General features: G+C 39.2%; 1 protein-coding gene across 8 annotated transcripts in view; it reads right to left on the bottom strand.

Moving 5' to 3' along the window:
• SLC44A2 (solute carrier family 44 member 2) overlaps positions 1-24,187 on the bottom strand; it is a 191,579-nt gene that overhangs the window by 72,091 nt on the left and 95,301 nt on the right. For all 8 annotated transcript variants that reach the window (XM_058173088.1, XM_058173085.1, XM_058173086.1 and 5 more), the window contains exons 3-5: positions 22,848-22,921; positions 21,259-21,343; positions 19,327-19,411 (exon numbers count right to left, since the gene is read on the bottom strand). In XM_058173088.1, the coding sequence (XP_058029071.1) occupies positions 19,327-19,411; positions 21,259-21,343; positions 22,848-22,921 (244 nt within the window). The remainder of the gene's footprint in view (positions 1-19,326; positions 19,412-21,258; positions 21,344-22,847; positions 22,922-24,187) is intronic.

The following is a 24,187-nucleotide window of genomic DNA, read 5'->3' as shown; positions in this document are numbered from 1 at the left end:
CTTACACTATTATTCTTATTCCAAACAATTCTGATAAAACTTTTTTTTTAAAGAATTAAACAATACTAACTATGATACTAACTTATATTTGGCAAGGGAAAAAAGCAAGAATGAGACTGAAACTGCTACAAGATACTAAACTGAAAGGGGGCCTTGACTGGGAGCTATAGTACCAGGCCTCTGCACAGTCTGGGTGAAAGAATGAGTATACTTGAGACATAAAAGACTATTAACTAACTAGAGGGACATGATCTCCAAGTGGGGTGGCATGCCATTTTATGGTATGGGAAAAATAAAATACATGGATATTTTCAAGGACATCTTGTTAGAAATTCACTACTTGTTAGTATGTGGGAAAATTAAAGAAAGACACTATATAAAAATAACAGTTTGGCTATCCATGGTGGAGGCACTGATTCATCCGAATGTGATTAATATGGAAAAAATTGTAAGGTATAGGGACATTTTGAATGAGGGAAATGAAGGGAACTCAAATCCAAACATGAATCAAGGGATCGATCTAGCATGGTGACCATATATGCAAATACAATCAAGATATCAAAAAGATGCAAGAACGTATGGTTTCTATAAAGAATTAACAGAATTAGACCAGATGAGCAGTACTAGCATGGATGAAAGAGTGGATTGCATTGAGGAATATAAGATTATTGACTTTGGAAGGACATGATTTACAATTGGCCTTCCTATAGTATGGGAAAAATAAGATAGATGGATATTTTCAGAGATATTATATAAGGCAGCGGTCATCACTGGTGGTCCATGAGGAAATTTTGGTGGTCCCCAGAAAAATTATTTGCATTTTTTTTATTGCACTAAATCAGGGGTCCTCAAACTAAGGCCCCTGGGCCAGACACATGCAATGAATGTTTGTGTTGCTGCAGAGAGTCTCCCCCTTTAGGGTCTTTTTAGGTGGGTTGGAGGGGGGCAGAAATTCCGACTCAGGGTCTGCTTCAGCTTCCTGGTGTGGGGCTTTCGATGAAGGCTGGAGGGAAGTGCCACTGGTGGCAAAGAGCTGGAGGGCCTTGTTCCAGTGGGACAGCATCATGGCCTGGAACTGGCTGACCACCCAGCCCGCTGAGCCTCCAGGTGCCAGTACCTGGCCTTGCAGTCCCGCAGGTCTTCCCTCTGCTTGGAAAGCCTATGCTTGTAGTCCTCAGTGAGGTGCTTCTGCTGAGCCTCCTTCTCAGTCAGATCCAATATGAACTGAGCTGTTTTGCCAACTCTTTCTCATGGTGGCTGCCTAGCTCCAGCAACTACTTCCTGTTGGGGCCCTAAGGAGCCCAGGCAGGCAGGTGAGGAGTGGCGAGTAAAAGCTGGCATGGTGCCCCTCGACGTGAATGACATTGAGTTGGCCACGCCCACCCAGTCACATGACCACCTTGCCACACCCACCCAGCTGGTTATTAGACAGATCATATTAGTGGTCCGCGGGATTTAAAATTATGAATTTAGTGGTCCCTGAGGTCCGAAAGGTTGGTGATCCCTGATATAAGGAATGCACTAATGTTGGTGTGGGAGAAAGTTAAACAGCACTATTTGAGAATAGTTTGGGTTTCAACAATGGAAGCATTGATTTACCCAAATATTATTAATATGTGAAATATTGTCAGATATAAAGACATTTTGAATGAAGAAGGGGAACTTAAAATGAAAGAAATGAGTGAGCAGGGGATCAATATAATATGGTATTCATAAGTGCAGATACAGTCTAGATATGAGAAAGATGCTAAATTACAGGAATTTGTTAAATACAAAGAATTAACGGAGTTAGGTAAACTCTTAACAGGAACAGAAGAAAGGTTAATAAAGAAACTATACTTACTTACTGGGTATAAAATTGGAAGAGGAACAAGTAAAAGAGACAATGATAGCATGAGCAAAAAAACTTTTGTTATATGACAGAACTATATAAATGGCAAAAATTGTGGGACAGGAAGTATAAATTAATGATGTCAACTGCATATAAAGATAATTTTTATAAATTGTTTTACAGATGGCATCTCGCACCGGCAAGGTTGGCAAAGATGTTTGAAGATAAATCAGCTAAATGCTGGAAGTGCCACCAAATACCTGGATCTTACTATCATAGGTGGTGGACATGTGGAGAAGAAAAGAAGTATTGGACAAAAATTAAGATATGGTTGGAAGAGATGATACAACAATGTATTGAATTGAAACCAGAAATATTTCTGCTAGGAATTCTACTTGAAATTTATAATAAAGAGAATGTATATTTAATTATTCATGAATTAACTGCAGCTAGAATTGTATTTGCACAACATTGGAAAAGTGAAGAGATTCCCACTGATGAGAAGGTGATTAGGAAAATATTAGAATGTGCAGAAATGAACAGATTAACATTCACAATTAAGAAGAAAGAACAAACAGAATATTATATGAACAAACAGAATATAATAATGATGTTTAATGTTAATATGGTATTAGAAGATATTAAGAAGAAAATGAGGAGCTTTACAATGTTTAATTGTTTAATATATTATAACATTAAGTTTAGAGGAAATAAAGTTAATGTGAATGCGAATGAGATTGCATATGGTGAAAGAAGTTGCAGAGATGCTTGTACTCAGACAACACACTGCTTAAGGAAAGATGGAATGTTTATCTTTGTAATTGAAAATAAAAAACTTTTTTACAAGATTTAGACCAGATGAAAAGGGACAGATGAAAAATTAATTTAAAAAATTTATAGCTACTTATTGAGTATTAAAATGGAAGAAGAGCAAGTAAAAGAAACAATGATAAGATGGGCTCAAAACTTTGGTTATTCAATAGAACTAGATAAATGGCAGAACTTGTGGGATAGAAACAATAAATTAACAATGTCAACAGCCTATAAGGAAAATCTATACAAAACATTTTATCGATGGCATTTACCACCAGGGAGGTTAGCAAATCTGTTTGAAAACTTATGAACTAAATGTTGGAAGCGTAATCAGATACCAGGTTCATATTATCATATGTGGCGGACATGCCCGAAGGCAAAAAAATACTGGACTAAAATACATACTTGGTTAGAAAAAATGATAAAACAAAACATACATTTGACACCAGAAATATTTCTGCTGGGAATATTACCAGAACAGTATATTAAAGGAAATACATATTTAATTTTGCATGTAGTAATGGCAGCAAGAATAGTGTTTGCACAACAATGGAAAAATGAAGAGGTCCCAACAGATGAAAGTGTAATAAAAAAATATTAGAATGTGCTGAGATGGATAGACTGACACTTAAGATAAAAGAAAAGGAAGAAACAGAATACTTTTTAACATGGGATATATTTTACCAATGGTTAACTAACAAAAACAAGGACTAGAATTTAAAAAGAATTCAAAGAGATAATAAAATATTGCAAGATGGACAAACTAATTGTTCTACTATTTTATGATTAATATTGATGTGTCTATTAAGATTACTAGATCATGGTTATTGTTGTATACGTATTCAAAATTAATGATGCCCAGACAACACGCTGTTAAGATATGAAATTTTTTATGTTTTTAAAGAAAAAATGTACCAATAAAACATATATTCAAAAAAAAAAAAAAGGAACTGTGACATTAATATACTGGGAGTTTTTTCTATCATTGTCATATTTTAATCTGGGATTCAGTGAATTGTCAATATGACTGCTCAATAAAATATGTTTTCCTTGGCTATATCCAGTGGTGGTATTCAGCCAGTTCACACCGGTTCAGCTGAACTGGTTGTTAATGTTTTGTGCAGTTCGGCAAACTGGCTGATCTCACCACCGGCTGGTCCTGTTCTGCCCCTCTCAGCCACTCGTTTTCTCGCCTCTCCTGCCTTCATAGTCGTCCTAACTGTCCTAATGTGGCCTAACTGCTCTTCGCCTGTTATCCTCCCTTGCCTGCCTTCATGCTTGTCTTCATGCCCGTGGCTCAGCTGTTCTTCGCCCGTTTGCCTCCTTCAGCAGTTTGCCTCCCTTGGACATTTGCCTTCCATCTCCATTTGTCTTCCTCAACCGTTTGCCTCCTTCGCCTGCTTCATGCTCATCCTCACACCTGTGGCTCAGCTGTTCTCCTGTTTTCCTCCTTCTCCCGTTTTCCTCCCTCACCCGAGGGCTGCCCACTCATCCACCCGCCGGTTGGGCTGGCCCGGATGTTGTATGTCCCCATCATGGGCTGGATGCAGGACCCAAGGCAGATGGGAGGGTGAGTGGGCCTGAGCCTCGCCATCCCCCCCCGAGGCGGCCTGCTCCCTTCAACTGCACGCAACTGGGTTCTTTCTCTCAGACCTTCTCCCCCGTTATTGTGCATCCAGGAAGCTCCCCGAACCGCGTCTTGGTCATTGATACCATCCCAGTGAAGCTGCTGCTTGCCAGCAGTGAGGATTCCGCCCATGTGGCAATGCCGCCACCCATCCCTATCAGCCCAGGCTTCAGTGACTTCATGGTCTACCTATGGCGCTGAGGGAAAACATGCACAACGTTATCCTTTGCCTGCATATCAGCCTCTCCAAGAGGGAGGAGGCAATGGCAACAGGCTTCAGTGCGCGTTGGAATGCTCCACTGGAGACAATGAAGAAGCTGGAAGTCCCAACAATGGTACTGGAAGCAATGGGCACTTGAGGGTGAGTGAGCTGGGGGTTGTATGAAGGACAAGTGTGAGAAGTGACAGTTGAGGAAAAAGGGCTTTGGTTTAAAAGGAACCTTATTTGGAGTCCTGGAGCCCCCGTCCCTCGCGGCGTTGCAGTTAAGTAATTTCTGCGGGTGATTCTTCCTCCCAATGACAACACGTATGGGCACTAAAAACATCCTTTTCTTTCTTTAAATGCTGGCCATGAGGGCCAGTATACGCAAGACACTGGTGATGGCTTCTTGCCTAGGTTTGTCTGGCTGTCGGGGGGCGGGGGGCGGGGAAGCCAGCCTCACCGGCACCCAGCTTCTCTGACAGCGGGCTAGACTGGGGAGGGAGAGCACAAATGATTGAGCAAGCATTGAAGAGAGAGTGGGATGAGGGAAGCCAGGCAAAGGGGCAAGCAAGGGACATCCACAGGATGCTGTAGCACATACTTTCCCTCAACCTGGCAGACTTTCTAAGCCTGCCTAAAACAGGGAGGGAGAAAGAGATCCAATCCAATCTCAGAAAGTTGTATCAGGCTGGCGGCAGTGCTTGCACTCTCTCTCTCTCTCTCTCTCTCTCTCACACACACACACACACACACACACACACACAGAGCCATGACCCACCCAGTCATGCCCATCCAGCTGATCATTAGGAAGAACCAGTTGTTAAATTATTTGAATCCCTAGCATTGGAGATTTGCAGGTATTCATGCACAATGTACGATGAAAAGAGGGGTTCAGCTGCAATGGATCACTGGCTTGTAGATTTTGGATACCTGGAATTATTACTGAATGGAAGAACAAGGGGACTTCCAAGCAATCAAACCAAATTTCACTTTTTATGATAGACATGTTAAAAAATGTGAGATTGGACATTGGTCCTACGTGAATGTCTGTTCTCTGTCCAGTGGGATCGGCAGCCAGGCATGGGTAAGACTCTGTCTGCTGACCAATGGGATCGAGTCTGCTAGTTGTTAAGTACCTCCTCCTCCTGGTGCTTCCCAGCTTTCCGACAAGGATGATATGGCAGACCGATGCTCTGAACTGCAAGACAAGGATCTGCAAAGACAAGGTTACGCCTCACCCTGAGCAATTGGAACCCAAACACCCCCCGCGGGAACTAGTCAAGGACCGGGTGGCCAAGGCTGGGGCTGGCTGCCGGTCCCACCGGACAGAGAATGGACATTTAGGTAGGACCAATGTCCATTCTCCAGCAGGGTGGGACTGGCAGCCAGGCATGGGACATACCAAAGCTAAGTCCTATCGGGAGGAACATGCCCGGTCCGGGGTTGCACTATCCACGTGAACCTGTTGGAGCACCCTGCGGCTGAAGGCCACTTCCATAGGTGTCCAGTTTATAATGGTGGATGAAGGGGTTTGGTGATTTCCATGTGGCAGCCCTACAAATCTCTTCTAAGAAGGCCTGGGTAGCCCAAGCAGCCAAAGTGGCAGCGCTCCTAGTTGAGTGGGCGGTAACGCGCCGTGGAACAGGTAACTCTTGGGCCTGGTAAGCTTTAGCAATGCAAGCTTTGAGCCATCTAGCGATGGTAGAGGAAGAGACCTTGAGACCCCTGGTGGCAGGTTGAAAGGACACGAAGAGAGCCTCCGTCCTCCTGAGAGAGGAGGTTCGTTTAAGGTAAATTCGGAGGGCTCTCCAGACATCGAGGGTGTGCCACATATGTTCCAACCAGTGAACCGGATCTGGACAAAAATTAGGAAGAACCAATTCTATGGAATAGGCAATTAAGTTTCGGAAGAAAGGTGGGATCTAATCGGAGGACGACACTGTCAGCGTGAAAAACACAGTAGTCGGTCCTGGTCGAGAGGGTAGCCAGCTCCGAAATCCGGTGAGCTGAAGTTACAGCTACCAGGAAGGCCACTTTATAGGATAAATATTGCAGCCCACATTCCTGTAATGGTTCAAAGGGACCTTAGGTAAGGGCATTCAGGACTTTGTGAGGTCCCATGTGGGATATCGCTGGACGACTGGAGGGCTAAGATTAGATGCCCCTTTAAGGAATTGGCATATGAGAGGGAGGTGAGCTAAGGAACTTTGGGAGCCACAAGATAAAATAGAAGAAACGGCTGCTACCTGTCTTCATAGAGTGTTAGGCACCAGTCCCTGCTCGAAGCCCTCTTGTAAAATGGTCAGAATGTTGCTCGTGGAGGTGTCAGTTGGCTGTACATCCCTCTCTGAGCACCATGTGCAGAATGTGCGCCAGGTAGAGTTGTAGACACGAGTAGTGGAGCTACGACGCGATGCCTGAATGGTGTTGATGACACTGGCTGGCAGGTGGTGTTCCCTCAGGAGGCTCCGCTCAAGCGCCAGGTGGTCAGTTGGAACCACTGAGGGTCTGGGTGGACCAACTGCCCCTGGCTGAGCGATAACCTGGACTGGAGAAGCCTCCAAGTTGGTACCACGGAAAGGGCCACCAGGTCCTCAAACCATGGATGCCGGGGCCAGTGAGGGGCCAACAGGAGAAGCTCCGCCTGTTCCTCCAGCATCTTCCTGATGACCTTGGGAAGTATCAGAAGAGGAGGGAAGGCATAAAGTAGGCTGAGAGGCCAAGGGCTGCACAGAGGGTCCACGCCCTCCGCCCCCGGTTTGGGAAATCTGGCGAAGAATCTTTCCACCTGGTGATTGTCCTGTGTGGCAAACAGATCTACTGTCGAGGTTCCAAAGTAGCTTGTGAGCTCGCTGAAGAGGTCCAGGTGCAGGCGCCACTCCCCGTGGTCGACAGAGGCTCTGCTGAGCCAGTCAGCCTGCACGTTCGCCACCCCTGATATGTGAAAGGCCCGGATGGACCTCAGATGAGTCTCCGCCCAGAGGCCTAGTTGAACAGCTTCCTGCATCAGGTGCCATGAATGAGTCCCCCCTAGGAGGTTCACATGGGCCTTCGCAGCCACATTGTCCATCAGGATCAGAATGTCTTGGCCGTGGACTATGTCCTAAAATGATAGCAGGGCTAGATGTATCGCCCTTAGTTCTAGCCAGTTTATGTTGTGGGTCAGGTCCTCTTGGGACCATTGACCCTGGGCCATACGTGACTCCAAATGGGTGCCCCATCCAAGAAGGCTGGCGTCCATCATCAGGACCAAGCATTGGGGTTCCCTCAACTCTCAGCCCTTTGACAGGGCAGGGAGTTGAGAACTTGCTGGGGAACTTGAACCAGTAAAGATGATGTTGCTTTGCGGGCCTTTTGATACGGGAGCAGAAACCACTGCAGAGCCTGCAGTGGAGGCGTGCCCAAGGCACAATGCCAATACAGGAGACCATTTTCCCCAGGAGTTGGGAAAGACTCCCAAGGGGATCGGGCATCCCGTCCTGACCTTTGAGACTAGAGCCTGAAAGATGGATTGGCGCTCCTGGGAAAGATATACTCGGCTCTCGACCGTATCTATGATAGCCCCTAAATGTTGGATCCGAGTGGCCAGGTGCAGGTGACTTTTGGCCCTGTTGACTGAGAACCCGTGGGCTTCCAGTACCTTAATTGTGATGGACAGGTCCGCTGCCGCCAGAGTCTCCGATCGGGATTGAATGAAAAGATCGTTGAGATAAAACTGGATTCTTATTGGAATTGGCTGGAGATGTGCCGTGAGAGAGGCCATCAATTTGGAGAAGACTCGGGTGGCTGAGGAGAGTCCGAATGGAAGAGCACAATATTGGTAGTGGTAAATTTACCACCAAACTCTTGGAGATGTGGGTATAAGCTAGGCACATGCTACCATATGTGGTGGATGTGCCCCAAAATAAAAAAAATTTGGCAAAAAATTAAAAATTGGCTAGAGGAAATTATCCAATTAAAAATGGAATTCAAACCTAAATTTTATCTTTTGGGAATAATTAGTTTAAAAATGGATAAATCTTTGCAATATCTAGCACTTAATATACTAACGGCAGCAAGGATCGCTGTAGTACAGGCATGGAAACAAAATAATGTTCCAGCAGAGGAAGTAATTATCCCAAAATTTTTACGATGTGCAGAAATGGACAGGATGGTCAGATTATTATAAAGTGTGGAATAAATTGTATGATTGGTTGGAAAAAAGAAAACAAAATTATAAATTATAAATTGGATTGTTAATCTGAATGAGCTGGAATTAGGAAAGGTAAACTATTGGATAAATATGTATAGGTCTGATTAATATATATATATATATATATATATATATATATATATATATATATGTCTTTGTTCGGGTTTTCTCCCGTGTAAAATTGGAAATGTCTTGGCAACGTTTCGACGAAGTCTCATTCGTCATCTTCAGGCTTCAGCTTCGTGCTTCTGGGAGCAATGTGTGATTGCAGCTGTTTCTTCCTTTTTAACTGCTAGTGGGGGTTTGAACTGATTGGGTGAGAGCTTGGCTGTGCTCTGATTGGATGGGGTTTTTTTTGTGCTCTGATTGGCTGGGGGTGTGTCCTGTTTGGGTGGGGGCTTGGTTGTGCTCAGATTAGTCTGAGTTGCAGGGGGATTTGAGCTGGTGAGCTGCATTGCTGTTGTTTGGCTTCATGTTTGTGGTCGTGCTACATCTTCATAGTGGGTGTCAGTCTGCTGCATGTATGGATTGGAGGGGTTTGAAATGGCTAATGTTGCAACTGCGGTCTGGCTTCTGGTCCTTGGTCGTGCTTCATGATCAGTGTGGGTTTGGGTCTGCTTTCTGGGTGGATGTGTGGTGGTGACATCCTGGGTGGACCTCGTGAGTGTGGGTCTGGTGTCATTCCTCGTGTTAGGGACTCGTTTGTCAATAAGGGCGGGTTTCCAAATGGCTGGTAGGCGGGAGGTATCATCTCGTTTGTTCATGCTGTGTAGGCTGGGTGGGAGGAACGGCGGCCATTTTAAAATTGCACTTCACAGGCCTCCAATTTGCACGTGGCCGAGGCCTGTGCAACGAGCCTGCAATCGATCAAGTCATATAAAGGCTTGTGTGGAGGGGCCTGATGAATTCCTAGGAATATTCCTGGTCTCAGCTGAGACTGCAGGCTGTGCCATGCGGCTCCAATAAAGCCAGAGGTGGCCGAAATGATTGGGGCGGTCTTACCAGCTCCTGCTGCTCCCGATGCCGGAACGAAGCTCAGTGCTGAGGCCGCTGAGGTGTGACTTCTTGCTTCCTTGTTCCAGTGGGGTGATCAGGGAGTGCCCGCTTGATGATCTCCTGCTGCAGAATTGTCACTGCCACGCGGCCTTCAGTGGGCTCCGGCGGCTGCCGTTTGTGCTGGAGAGGGGGAAACCGATTTACCTGGTTTCACCCCAATCCGCTGAATTAAGGATACCCCAGCAGTATCAAGCTGGATTGCTCTTCTCGCTGGGGGGGGGGGAGAGCTCAACCAACAGCTGGGAGCCTCTACCCGATGCCAGAAGCCGCAAGGTAAAATAATCGGGCTGAAAGGCCCTGCGTTGAAATTGTCAGTTTTTGACTCTAAGGTAGAAGGATCAGCAGATCAGACAAGTGTCTGTTCCCAATCAGATGGAGTCTGAAAGCTGGGAAGCACCAGGAGGAGGAGGTGCTTACCAACTAGCAGACTCGATCCCATTGGTCAGCAGACAGTCTTACCCATGCCTAGCTGCCGGTCCCACCCTACTGGAGAACAATCAAATTTGCCTTCATTTGTGATGTTCAAATATTTTTGCTCTTTTTGAAAAATTTCAAATTCTATACAATTGTAGTTACCATCTTCCTGAACTATATGATTTGATATTTGAAAATTCTTAAATTCAATATCTTTTTCTTATTTTATTTTTTCCTCATGCACTTAAACAAGAAGCAAAAAAGGAAAAAAAGAAAAGTCAGAAAATGAAATCCAATAATAGTTCTAGAAGGTATTTTTTAGAATCCTCTACATCAAAAAATTTACATCCTCAACTTACAACAATAATTGAGCCCTAATTTCTGTCGCTAAGTGAGACAGTAAATTTTGTCCCAATTTATGATCTTTCTTGCCACTGTTGTTGAATCACTGCAATTATTAAATTAGTAACATGGTTGTTAAGTGAATCTGGCTTCCACATTGACTTTGCTTGTCAGAAGGCTGCAAAAACTAATCATATGACTCCAGGATACTGCAACCATCATAAATATGAGTCAGGTGTCAAGCATCTGAATTTTGATCATATGACTATGGGGATGTTGCAATAGTCATGTGTCACTAAATTAATGTTGTTAAGTCAAGGTCTATCTGTGTAGAATGCAACCCTCAATATATCATCCTGAATCATATCAATACCTGGAATTTAATTTACCATACAGAGAGCTAGTAAAGAAGGTGGAGCAAGAGAAAACCCTAATCTTAAATTCAATCCTTTATATACTTTGAAATGCTTGCTATAAATAAGTTTTATAGCTATAGTTATAAATCAATATAGTTATACAGTAAATTCTAGTGGATCTTCAATAATTCTTCACTGTAAGAATTAGAAACAGAAGGTATGAAAGTGAATTGGTTTTCTTATTTGCAAATACACTCCAGATACGATAAAGACTCTAAAATAGAAGGTTTTTGTAATAATTTGACTAGTTTATAAAATTTTGACAGGTACTGATGATAATTTAATTAGGAAATTGTATGGATATTTACTAGAGGTTAAATTAGAAGAACAAGTAAAAGAGACGATGATTGCGTGGGGAAAGAATTTTGGGCATGGGATTGATTTAGAGATATGGCAAAAATTGTGGACACAAAATTATAAAATGACAATGTCTACTGCATATAAAGAGAATTTGTATAAGATGTTTTACAGATGGCACCTACCCCTGACAAGAACTGCTAGAATGTTTGACAAATCCGAAAAATGCTGGAAGTGTCATTAGATACCTGGTTCATATTACCTTATGTGGTGGACATGTGCTGAGACTAAAAGATATTGGACTAAAATACATACATGGTTGGAAAAAATGATTACAAAACACATGGACTTTAAACCAGAGGTTTTTCTACTGGGATTATACCCGAGACATATAGCAGAGAATTGAGATATTTGATTGTGAATGTTATAACAGCAGCTAGGATTGTATTTGCTAAAAATTGGAAAAATGAGAAATTACCTACGCAAGATGAAATTATTCAAAAAATAATGGAATGTGCAGAAATGAGTAAATTGACATTTGAACTTAGAGAACAGGAAGATAAACAATATTATAAGATAGAGATTTATTTTATCAATGGTTAGAAGGGAAGATACAATAAAAAAAGATCTGAGAAAAATTATATTATAAAGAAAATTTTTGAATTAAATTGATTGAAGATGATGGGACGAATAAGATAAGATTGTTATAATGTAAGATTAGATAAATTTATGACATGTATATGTTGAAATTGCACAAAGGATTTGTAACCAGTCCACCAACACATGGTACTTGGATTGAAGATGTTTTTATATTTGTTATGGTAAAAAATAAAAAAACTTTAAAAAAAAGTTTTCTATAGTTTAGTCTCAAATGTCCTGTCCAGTCCAATCAAACTAATTTTAGAATTTAATAGTAAAGGCTTACTGACCAAAATTTTACTGTGATAAAATCAAAAGAATGTTACTTCTTCAAATACACACAAAGCATCCTGCTTTGATGTGTGGTACATAGATTAAAATATTGGATTAGGACTGCAAATTCAACTCCACACTCATCAATGGAAGTTTATGGTATGAATTTGGACCAGTCTCTCTCTGTCAGACTTATAAAATAGACTAGATTAAGAAATAGATGCCATATGGAAAATAGCCATCTTCCAAATCTGAATATGCTTTCCTCCTCCTTCACTTTATCTTTGTGTGAATTGGGGAGAGGCCTGCCTGAGGCTTTTTCCTAAGTCTATTTCTTAGAATGGGTTGAAGCTGCATTTTTCTGATCATTGTCTTAGTAATGGATCTTCCTACCTTCTTGCAAGGCCTTCTACACTCTCTCCCACTCCCTCAGATTAAGCTATTTTACAAAGTTGTTCCTATGGCATACAACTGAGGAAAAGAATACTTTTGTTTTTGGAGGAAATCTAACAAATCAATAAACAGAAGTTTAATAAATTGAAAGTCTGATAAGCTATTGGTGAATAAGCTCTTTGACAGGAAAGCCCAGCTTCTGAATTCTTATTAAACTACTTGAAAAGCAAAATCAAACATGCTATTCCCACCAATAAGCACCAGTTATTCCTACAGGCTGGAGGGTATTGCAACTACGTTTCCTCACATCAGAATAGCCTACAACTCTGATATTCTCTGGTGATCTTCCATCTAAGTGTTTTTTTTTAATTGAAAAAGTTTTACAAAACTTTTTCTCCCCCGTTTCCCCCCCCACTAGCCCCACTCCCCCCTCCCTTCACAAACCCCCCTCCCCCCAACTTCCCAGAACAAACACAAGGTATAGTTAAAAATAAAACAAACATATGCTAAAAAAATTTCCCTCCTAACTCAATTATACTCCTACAATTCTCATCAATTCCTAACCTCCCCCAAAACAATCAAAAATAATACAGCCTAATCATTCAAAGCAGTCTGATACTCTTAGTCTGATATATGTTTTGAATATAGTCAATCCATTTTTTCCATTCATTTAAATATCTTTCTTGCGTATTGTCTTTCAAAAAGGCTGAGATTTTTGCCATCTCAGCCAAATTGGCAACTTTCAATATCCATTCTCCTATTGTAGGTACTTCTTTTTTCTTCCAATACTGTCCTATCAGTAATCTTGCTGCTGTTATTAGATTTAAAATCAGTTTAGTCTCAATTACTGTACAGTCTGTGATAATTCCCAGCAGAAAAAATTGCAGCAGGAACTTTATCTTCTTTTTCAGAACATTTTGTAGAATCCACCAAATTCTTATCCAAAAAGCCTTAATATTCTTACAAGTCCACCAAATATGAAAATATGTAGTGTCATCACAATTACATCTCCAACATTTTGCTTGCATATCTGGATACATACACGATGATTTCTTAGGATCTAAATGCCATCTATAAAACATTTAATATAAATTTTCCCTTAAATTCTGTGCCTGCGTAAATTTAACATTTCTAACCCAATTTTTTCCCCAAGTTTCCAATAATATTGGCTCCTGAAAATTTTGTGCCCACTTTATCATACAGTCCTTTACCAAATCCCTTTCAGAATCTATTTCAGGTAACACATTATATTTATATATCTTTGTATGCTCCTGAGACTGGTTTCTAATTTGCTTTACCAAATTTTCCTCATTCTGCACTATACCAATTTTCTGATCTTCCTTCCATCTAGCACGTAATTGTCTGTATTGGAACCAAGTATAATTTTTCCCTTCTTCTTTTAATACGTGCAAGGATTTTAGTTGCAAACTACCACTTTCAGTATACAAAAGATCTTTATATGTAATCATTTCCTGATTCTGTTCTAAATTTATATTCTCTATTGTATGTCTAGGACTTGCCCACATGGGAACCTTATAATTTAATTTATAAAAATATTTCTTCCAGACACACAAGAAATATTCAAAATTCTCTCCTCTGTTAGGTTAAACCAATCACTTATTGCGGAGAGAACAGCTGCTTCATAGTATAATTTAAAATTAGTCATTTTTAAGCCTCCCCTTTCCCGTGAATCTTGAATTATTTTCATTTTAACCCTGGCTTTTTTACCTTCCCATATAAATTTATTAATTCCAATCTGCCATTCCTCCAAATTTTTATCTTTCTTAATTATTGGTATCATCTGAAAGAGGAATAAAAATCTAGGTAAAACATTCATTTTAATAGCAGCTATTCTCCCCAACAGCGATAACTGTAATTTTTTCCAAACCATCAAGTCCTTCTGAACTTTTTGCCATAAAACCTCATAATTATTCTTATACAATTTCACATTTGATGGTGTAATATAAACCCCTAAATATTTAACCTTTTTTACAATTTCAAATCCTGTTATTTCCTCTAACTTTTCTTTCTGTTGTTTGGTCATATTTTTTATTATCACTTTTGTTTTATTCTGGTTTACTTTAAACCCTGAGACTTTTCCATATCGATCAATTATTTCCAACTGAGATACACTTGAATTTATAGGATTTGTTAAAGTAATCACCAAGTCATCTGCAAAAGCTCTCAGTTTATATTCATGTTGTCTAACTTTAATACACTCTATCTCCTTAGATTCTCGTATTTTATCCAATAATGGTTCCAAAGTTAAGATAAACAATAATGGTGATAAAGGTCATCCCTGTCTTGTTCCTTTCGCAATCTTAAAAGCTTCTGTTAGATTACCATTAATTATTATCTGGGCTGTTTGCTCTCCATAAATTGCTCTAATTATTCTTACAAAACCATCTCCAAATTGCATTTTTTCTATTAATTTAAATAAAAAATCCCAATGCAATCGATCAAAAGCTTTCTCTGCATCCAAAAAAATAAATGCTGCTGATATTTATTTATTTATTTTATTTATTTATTCGTACTTTTATACCGCCCTATCTCCCTAGGGACTCAGGGCGGTGAAATATAAAATTTTTCTTTTCTAAATATTCCAATAGGTTAACAATCTGCCTAACATTATTCCTCATCTGTCTCCCTTTTATAAATCCAGATTGATCAGTATGAATTCTACGCTGTAAAAGTAAAATTAATCTGTTTGCTATTATTTTAACAAAAATCTTATAATCATTATTTAAAAGTGAAATTGGCCTATAGTTCCCATGGAAATAAGTTTTCCATGAAGGGGAAATTCCCCCTCCTAATTGTATTTGATTAAATAATTCCTTAAGTGGACCTAACATCTCATCCTGTAAATTCCTATAATAACTTACTGTATACCCATCTGTACCAGGAGTTTTCCCCATTTTTAATTGTTTAATTACCAAAATAATTTCTTTAGAAGTTATAGGCCGATTTAATTCTTCCCTTTCTTCTAGAGTTAAACTTTTAACCTTATCTTTCAAATAATTATCAATATCCATATTCAATATTTTATCTATAACATATAAATTTGTGTAATATTCTAAGAAGGCTTTTTAATTATATCCTGTTGATATCTCTTTACCTTTATATTCTATTTTTCTATTAATTTAAATAAAAAATCCCAATGCAATCGATCAAAAGCTTTCTCTGCATCCAAAAAAATAAATGCTGCTGATATTTATTTATTTATTTTATTTATTTATTCGTACTTTTATACCGCCCTATCTCCCTAGGGACTCAGGGCGGTGAAATATAAAATTTTTCTTTTCTAAATATTCCAATAGGTTAACAATCTGCCTAACATTATTCCTCATCTGTCTCCCTTTTATAAATCCAGATTGATCAGTATGAATTCTACGCTGTAAAAGTAAAATTAATCTGTTTGCTATTATTTTAACAAAAATCTTATAATCATTATTTAAAAGTGAAATTGGCCTATAGTTCCCATGGAAATAAGTTTTCCATGAAGGGGAAATTCCCCCTCCTAATTGTATTTGATTAAATAATTCCTTAAGTGGACCTAACATCTCATCCTATAGATTCCTATAATAACTTACTGTAAGCCCATCTGTACCAGGAGTTTTCCCCATTTTTAATTGTTTAATTACCAAAATAATTTCTTTAGAAGTTATAGGCCGATTTAATTCTTCCCTTTCTTCTAGAGTTAAACTTTTAACCTTATCTTTCAAATAATTATCAATATCCATATTCAATATTTTATCTATAACATATAAATTTGTGTAATATTCTAAGAAGGCTTTCTTAATTATATCCTGTTGATATCTCTCTTTACCTTTATATTCTATTTTTTCTATAATACGTTGTTTCTGTTTTTTCCTTAAAGTGTATGCTAACCACCTACCAGGTCTATTTGCATTACAAAAAGTATTATGTTTGGCATATTGTATATTTGTTGCCACTTGGTCAACCATTATCATATTAAATTGACACTGTAATATATTTATTGCATCCTTAATCTTTTGGTCCGGCGGGTTATGTATTAGTAATTGTTGTTTCTTATAAATCTCATCTTCTAAGTACCTACGCTGTCTTTGTTGCTTATTTCTCTTGTCTATTATTAATATATATTAACACATCTCACATAAAAGCTTTACTGGCATCCCAAACCATTTCTATTGATGTTTCCTTATTCAAATTATAATCAAAAATTTTTTTCATCTGCTTTTTACATTGATTTACATTATCCTGATATCTAAACAAATTTTCATTTAATCTCCATGTTCTTCTGCCTTCTTTTCCATATTGCAATTCCACCCAACAGGACTATGATCAGACAAACATCTTGGAAATATCTTAATTTTCTTCACCCTAGAAAGCAAATCATTAGAAGTTAAAATAAAGTCAATACGTGAAAAGGATTGATGCCTATCAGAGAGAAAAGTATAATCTCTTTCCTCCAAGTTCCGCAGTCTCCATACATCTCTCAACTCAAAGTCTTCTATCACCTCAAAAAAAGATTTAGGCAGCTTTTCATGTGCAGGTGAGAAGAAATTCTCTTGTCCTTTCGTGTATCTATTACTCCATTCCACTCTCCTAATATAATTCACCATAGAATCAACTTGTCATACAACATTCTGTAAAATTTTTCTTGTTGCTGATTGAGTGCATATATAACAAGCAAAAGGGTCTTTTTTGTTTCTAATATAAGTTCGATGGCAATATATCTTCCGTGAGTATCTGCCTCTATTAACTTGGCTGGTATATCTTTTCTCAAATATACCACTATACCATGTTTTTGTCCAAAGCTGAGGCAACAAAATGTTTACCTAACTTTGAGTTTATTAAGTATTTTTGATCTGACAATTTAATATGTGTTTCTTGTAAGCAAATCACATCATTTCTAAATTGTTTCAAATAATGAAATATTTTTCTTCTCTTCTGAGCTGAATTCAAACCATTGACATTCCAAGTCAAAATTTTATTTGCCATTACTGGCCTGCTGAAGCCTTTGAGCGATCAGCTGAAGATCATCCTCCCGTATCTTCGGCCTTGCTCCTCCCACCGCTTCTGTAGCAGAATCCTGAGCTTTACTTGAGTTTGTTGCTCCTTTTCTTTACGCTTGAGGGCTCCCGTCGTCACTCTTTGTTCTTCTGGTTGTTCCTCAGATGGTAACATCACTGGGATCACCTCAGCTTCCACACCAGTTTGAGTCTCTTGAATTCTTTTTTCTATTACTTCTATTTCAACTTTCAGCACAGTAGAAAGAAAATCTTTGGCCTTAAGCACAGTATCAATATGATATCTTCTTCCTTGATAATATACTGTCAGACCAGCTGGAACTTCCCATCTAAATTGAATCTGGTACTTCTTAAGTTCTTGTGCAAAAAATATAGTCTTTCCTATCCCTTAACATCTTGGGAGGAATCTCTTTCAAAACCTTCAGCTCCTGTTCTCCTATTTTCAGGTTTTTCTGATATGCAACTTGCAAAATCTGATTTCTCACTGTCCTTTTCAAAAAATAAACCACAATGTCTCTAAGAAGTTTCTTCTGCCTGGCAATCCAAGAATTAACTCTGTAAATTTTATCAATCTGATAAGCAACCTCTTGTGGATCAATTTCAATAAATTCAGCCAGGGCTTCTGATAATTTTTTTTTAAATCTTTACCTTTTTCTTCCTAATTCTCAGAGCTCCTTCCATCATTCTATACTGCATCACCACCACTTGATCTTCATTTTTGTCCAATTTTATTTGAATTCCTCCCATACTATTATCTAATTGCTGGTTTGACTGAACAATTTCTTGCACCTCCTCCTCCACCCCCTCCAGTCTTTTTGCCAAACCTTGAAAAGCGATCAAAATATCTTCTCTTAGCTTTTTATTATCTTCTTTTATTTCTTTTATGTCTTCTCTTATTTTCTCATTATTATCCATCATCTCCTTAAACCTCTCTTCAAACACTTTTCCTTGTTCTTTAATCAAATCCTCCAAAGCTACTTCAGATCCCCTTCTGCCAGCAGTCTTAGGTGGTTTAGTAGCCATTTCAATTTTTAAAAGTCACAAAATTTAAGTTTAAAAACTTCTCTTTTTCCCTTTAAATATAGGAGAGCTCAATTCGTTACAATCCACAAGTAACGTTTCCTAGCTTCTTAGTTACACAGCCTGTTCATTTTCACTTCACTTTCACTTCCTCTCAGACGCCATTTTAAGCAGTCAGTTAAAGCAAGGGAAAAAAAGTTTCTCTTTTTAAAAGGTAGAAGTCAGGAAATCAAAAATACTTGCAATCCAATAGTTGTCACTCGTGCTTGTTCCGTCTGCATGTAGAAATCCATTAAAAAAAATCGATTGAGCAGAGATGGACACCTTCTTCTTTTCCTGCTTTTGCAGGAGCGCGCTGAAGATCAGAGCTTGGCAGGATTCAGTGGGATTCAACCCTCCGGGGCTCTGCATAACAAAACAAAGCCCCTGGGGAGATCTACCACTCCCCCACTGCTCTATTCTCTCCCTTTCTCCCAGGGAGAGAAATTGAAACCGGGAACAGCTGTTCTTCGCTGTTTTCGCCGGCTTTTACAATATCCAGTGCGGAGCGCCTTAATTAGGCACCCATCGAAGAAGTTCATCTTCCATTTAATATTAACCAGACCCAATTCAGCTTAGCTTCTCAGCCCACGCCAAGATTGATGCTGCACCCCTGAGATATATTCCAAAAATCAAAAATCCATATCAAATTCTATGTATTTACCTGTTCATGAATCCAATTCAAACAAAGTGGCACAACACTCTTCTAGTTTGACACCCTTGGAGAAAACATTAAGGATGAAATCAGAGAAAACCTCACCTGTGTAGTAGGACACTGAAATTCCAGCAACACCAAAGGGCTAGCACATTTCATGATGTTGAAGTAAAACAAGTAAGGTTTCTGCCTGGAAACAGAACAAAATATTACAAACTGTTCGTCTATTTGTTCCTATCCATATTGTGATACCATGTGAAACATAAAGCTTCAAAAAAATGGAACGCGTTTCCTCTAATCCTTTGGAAAAGGCTGGATATCACTTCTAAATGAATTACAATCAAGCTTCTAAATGAATTACAATCAAGTCGATATTAAGCATTTTTCTTGCTTTTACCAGGGCTAATCCTGCTAATGGATTTGAATGATAATGTATTTCTTTTAATTGTATGATTATTACCAATTGGTAGTTTATGTTATTGTCATAAACCTCATCTGCTTGCATGAATGAAAAAGCAAGCTATAAATGAACCTGCCTTCCATTGAGGACCTGTATACTGCACGAATCAAGAAGAGAGCCGTGAAAATATTTACAGATCCCTCACATCCAGGACATAAACTGTTTCAACTCCTACCCGCAAAACGACGCTATAGAGCACTGCACACCAGAACAACTAGACACAAGAACAGTTTTTTCCCGAAGGCCATCACTCTGCTAAACAAATAATTCCCTCAACACTGTCAAACTATTTACTAAATCTGCACTACTATTAATCTTCTCATAGTTCCCATCACCAATCTCTTTCCACTTATGACTGTATGACTGTAACTTTGTTGCTGGTAATCCTTATGATTTATATTGATATGTGCACCATCATTTGTCAATATATTTATTGATTTATATTGATATATTGACCATCATTTGTGTTGTAAATGTTGTACCTTGATGAACGTATCCTTTCTTTTATGTACACTGAGAGCGTATGCACCAAGACAAATTCCTTGTGTGTCCAATCACACGGCCAATAAAAAATTCTATTCTATTCTATTCTATTCTATTCTATTCTATTCTATTCTATTCTATTCTATTCTATTCTATTCTATATCTTCAAAATGAGAGACCTAATCATAGAGCTATCTTCATACGATTCTGTATGAAATTTGAATAGAGCAAAGCCCAAAACCCAACTATTTTAGGAAAATGCCTTGAAATTTCGGCTGTATCCTGCTACAGTCTCTTCACTGATCTCTACTATCTCTTTCAGTAGCAAGAGGGTGGGTGGAAAGCTGAGTCATAGTGGAGGGAGAATAGATTACAAGATGCAAACTTAACTCCTTTCTTAGACAATTGGGTCAGTGGCTTGGCTTTATGAGCAAAGCCTGTTATAAATTTCCTGTAGAAATTAACAAAGCCTAGGAAGCGTTGGATATCTTTGGCTGTGTGAAGGACTTGCCAGTCCAGGACAGCTTGGATCTTCTGGGTGTCCATCTGGATGCCTTTTGCGGAAATATGGTAACCCAAGAAGTCTAGTTATTGCAAATCGAAGGCACATTTTTCTGGCTTGGCAAAGAGATTGTTAGATTGTTAAAACAGTTATCTCTTAGTCTATGGAGGATTGTGCACAATTTGGCAAACTGTTTTATAAAATGATTATAATATGCTCTCATGAAATCTTCATAAAATATTCAGCTCCCCCAAAGATGTCTGATGCAAAGTTACAACGGAAATGCTAAAATATAAATGTCATTAAGTGGGGGCTTCAAATATATTTTAGCCTTTGTTTGGTTGGATATGTTTAGTGCCATCTTCGTTCCAATTCAGAGAATCATCCTATTCCAATTCACCTGGAACCTGGCAACCAAGTCACATATCAGAAAGGGACAGAGAAACATCAACCCTCAATTATTTTATTGTTTTAGAATAATAAGAGCTTCAACTGATGAGATACTCAAAAACTACGAGAAGCCTTTCAGATTCACCAATCTCTTGGCACAGATTTCAAGCAGAAAACTAGGGAATTTCTCCTTGATACTTACTCATTGGGTGTGCCCTTTTGGCCACAGAATTGACCACGACTATCTGTTGGATAAATCACCTTGCGAGGGTCTCCTTGTGTCCATGCTGAAAAGAACATTAAATTAAATTCAATTAATTTAATTTAAATCATTTATTTTAGGCATTGCCCAATTCCAAAATACAGATAGTCCTTGAGTTATGAATATAATGGAGCCTGCTCATTCCATTCGTAACCCGAGGATTCATGGGAGTGAATCTCGTACCTTGAATGGTATCACTCTCTCCTTTCGCCCACACATTCTCTAATCGAATGTGAGGCTCGTTAAGTGCACATGAGGTATTTCAGGCCATGGGGAGGCTAGTGATGGAACAGGCCATCTGCCTAAGACCACCCAAGGCCTCCATTGAAATACCTCATACTCCCCACAACTGCTTTCATCCCCACCCAACCTGCCACACCAAGTCACTTAACTTGGAAAGATCTAGCAAACTGTCTCTTCTCCAGCCTCTCAGCTGCGTGCGCCCCTCTGACACTCCATTCATGGGCCTCCCCTGGCACGTTGCAGGCTGAAATGGAGCTTTTGAGGGCTGGATCCATTTCAACCTGCAACGTGCTGGGGTGTGTGTCCCCCCTGGAGGCCCAAACAGAGTTTCCAAGGGGCAGATCCGCTCCTCGGAAGCTCCATTTTGGCCTGCAATGTGCTGGGGAGGCCAGCAGAAGCCCAGAGCATTGGAGGGGTGGATCTGTCCCTTGGAAGCTCCATTTTGACCTGGAACATGCAGGACAAATGTTGCAGAGCTTCTGCGGTTGTTCGTAAGGGCGAACAACTGCCATGGTGCTGCAAGATTCCTAGTTTCAGAACTTGTTTGTAAAGACTAGGGAGCGCTTATCGTGTAACTTCAAATGTTCGCTAAGGGAATGCTCGTGCCCAGGGATTACCTGTAACTTCTCCAGATCTTGAAGCACTATAGAGTTTCTAAGCAATTACTGTAAGTTTTTAACATAACTTTTTATTCATGTCTGTATTTCATTTTGGCACCAAGGACCACTTTACTGGAAGACAATTTTCCCATGTATATTGGGGTGGGGGAAGAAGAGTATGCAACCTAGATCCCTCACATACACAGTTTAGAGTGTGGTTCACATTCCTATGAGAATCTAATGCCTGATGATCTGAGGTGAAGCTGAGTTGGTGATACTAGCACTGGGGAAGCTTTGCTCGCTTGCCCATTGCTCATTTCTAGCTATGATCTGGTTGTGGACTCCTGTCTTAATTCATTTAAATATTGTTGAAATGAAATAAAATGTGTCTGTGTTCCAACACCAGCCACTATGGTGGCCCCCAACATTCCTCTCAAAGACCAAGTATAAAATTTTCTACAAAAGAGTCAAATCCTTGGTGCAGCAATAGTATTAGCTATACGATTAAAGAGCAAACCATTATTTAAGATTTGATACCATTAGTTGAATCCTACTTATTTACTTCTATGATGATATACCTTCTTGGCTGTCATAATTCTCCTTCTCCATCTAACTTTGATATCCAACTTTCAGCAACAAAAATAATATCTCAAGGCAGAAAAAAATAATAAACAGTAGAATACATACCCACAATACCCACTGCAATATAGCCCCCAATTGCAACCAGCAGCAAGATACAGCAGATGATATCTGTGCAGCCCCTGGAAGAAAAAACAAACTAAGTGAGAGTAAGTAACAATATATCTGTCTCCGACACACAGTAGTGATAAAAAGAAAACCTTGAAAACTCTCTAATTAAATGACAAATAAACTATAGTCCAGCTCAAGAATAAGGGACAGGCAAATATAACCAACACATTCCTCCTTCATCCTGTAGTGAAGATGGGGAGTGGACATTAACTCCTCAGAAGTAGTAAATCACCATCTCTAGTTTTTAGAGATGTACACAGGCATACTATGATGTTGATTACTACTACAATGATTCAGAGAAGATGGTATGTTAAACCCAAGTCTGCTAATCCTACACACAAAGAAGTTAATAGGAAACAAAGTAATCCAGATCTAAGATCAAATAACCTTATTGGGTTTACAGAATAACAGAATTACAGAATGGGAGTAAACCTTGGAGGTCTTCTAGTCCAATCCCCTGCTTAAGCAGGAAACCCTATACCATTCTGGACAAGTGGATGTCCAATCTCTTCCTAAAAACCTCCCATAATTGTGAGATGGAGTACTCACAATTTCTGAAGGCAAGAAATTCTACTGATTAACTGTTCTCATTGTCAGGAAATTTCTCATTAACTCTAGGTGTATATCGCTTTAATAGTCTTCCATCCTTTGCTTCTTATCCTGCCTTCAGGTGATTTGAAAAATTGGCTGACCCCCTCATCTTGGTGACAGCCCCTCATATATTGGAAGACTGCTATCGTGATACATAACTTTATGGCTGCTATCATGATATATATCTTTATGAAAACTATCTTGTGATTCCTTCATTTAAAAAGAAGTATTTCAGTATGAAATATAAAGGATACATCCACCTACTCTGCTTACCATGACACACAACTTACCATTTAGTGAGTTTAAAACAAAGCTTCCATCCTGTAGGCCTCCCACTGCTGGGGCAGGTTAAAAAAAAGCTAATCTAAGGTATTCTAGTATAAAAATAATGTTTTTTCCTGCACGGTAATTGCTGAAGCCATTTCCTGAAGTTAGTAATGTTTGAATTTCAGTCAGAAAAAACAACAATCACTCAGAGTGGTGTTAGATGGTTATTCTAATTTTTATTTGTAAGCTACCATAAATCTGAATTATACTGGCAACATTTAACATTTAAACTAATAGATAAATACATATTATCAGAGAATAAGAGCAATCTCCATTCAATAGCTAGTCGTGAGTTGGCATAATAATTGGTTAAGAACCTACATAACAAATATTTAACTGATCATTAAAATAAGACAGCT

Source organism: Ahaetulla prasina, chromosome 2 (assembly GCF_028640845.1).
Source record: "Ahaetulla prasina isolate Xishuangbanna chromosome 2, ASM2864084v1, whole genome shotgun sequence".
Lineage (NCBI taxonomy): Eukaryota > Metazoa > Chordata > Lepidosauria > Squamata > Colubridae > Ahaetulla > Ahaetulla prasina.
The sequence above is the reverse complement of the archived record's forward strand: the minus strand, read 5'-3'. Positions and strand labels throughout refer to the sequence as shown.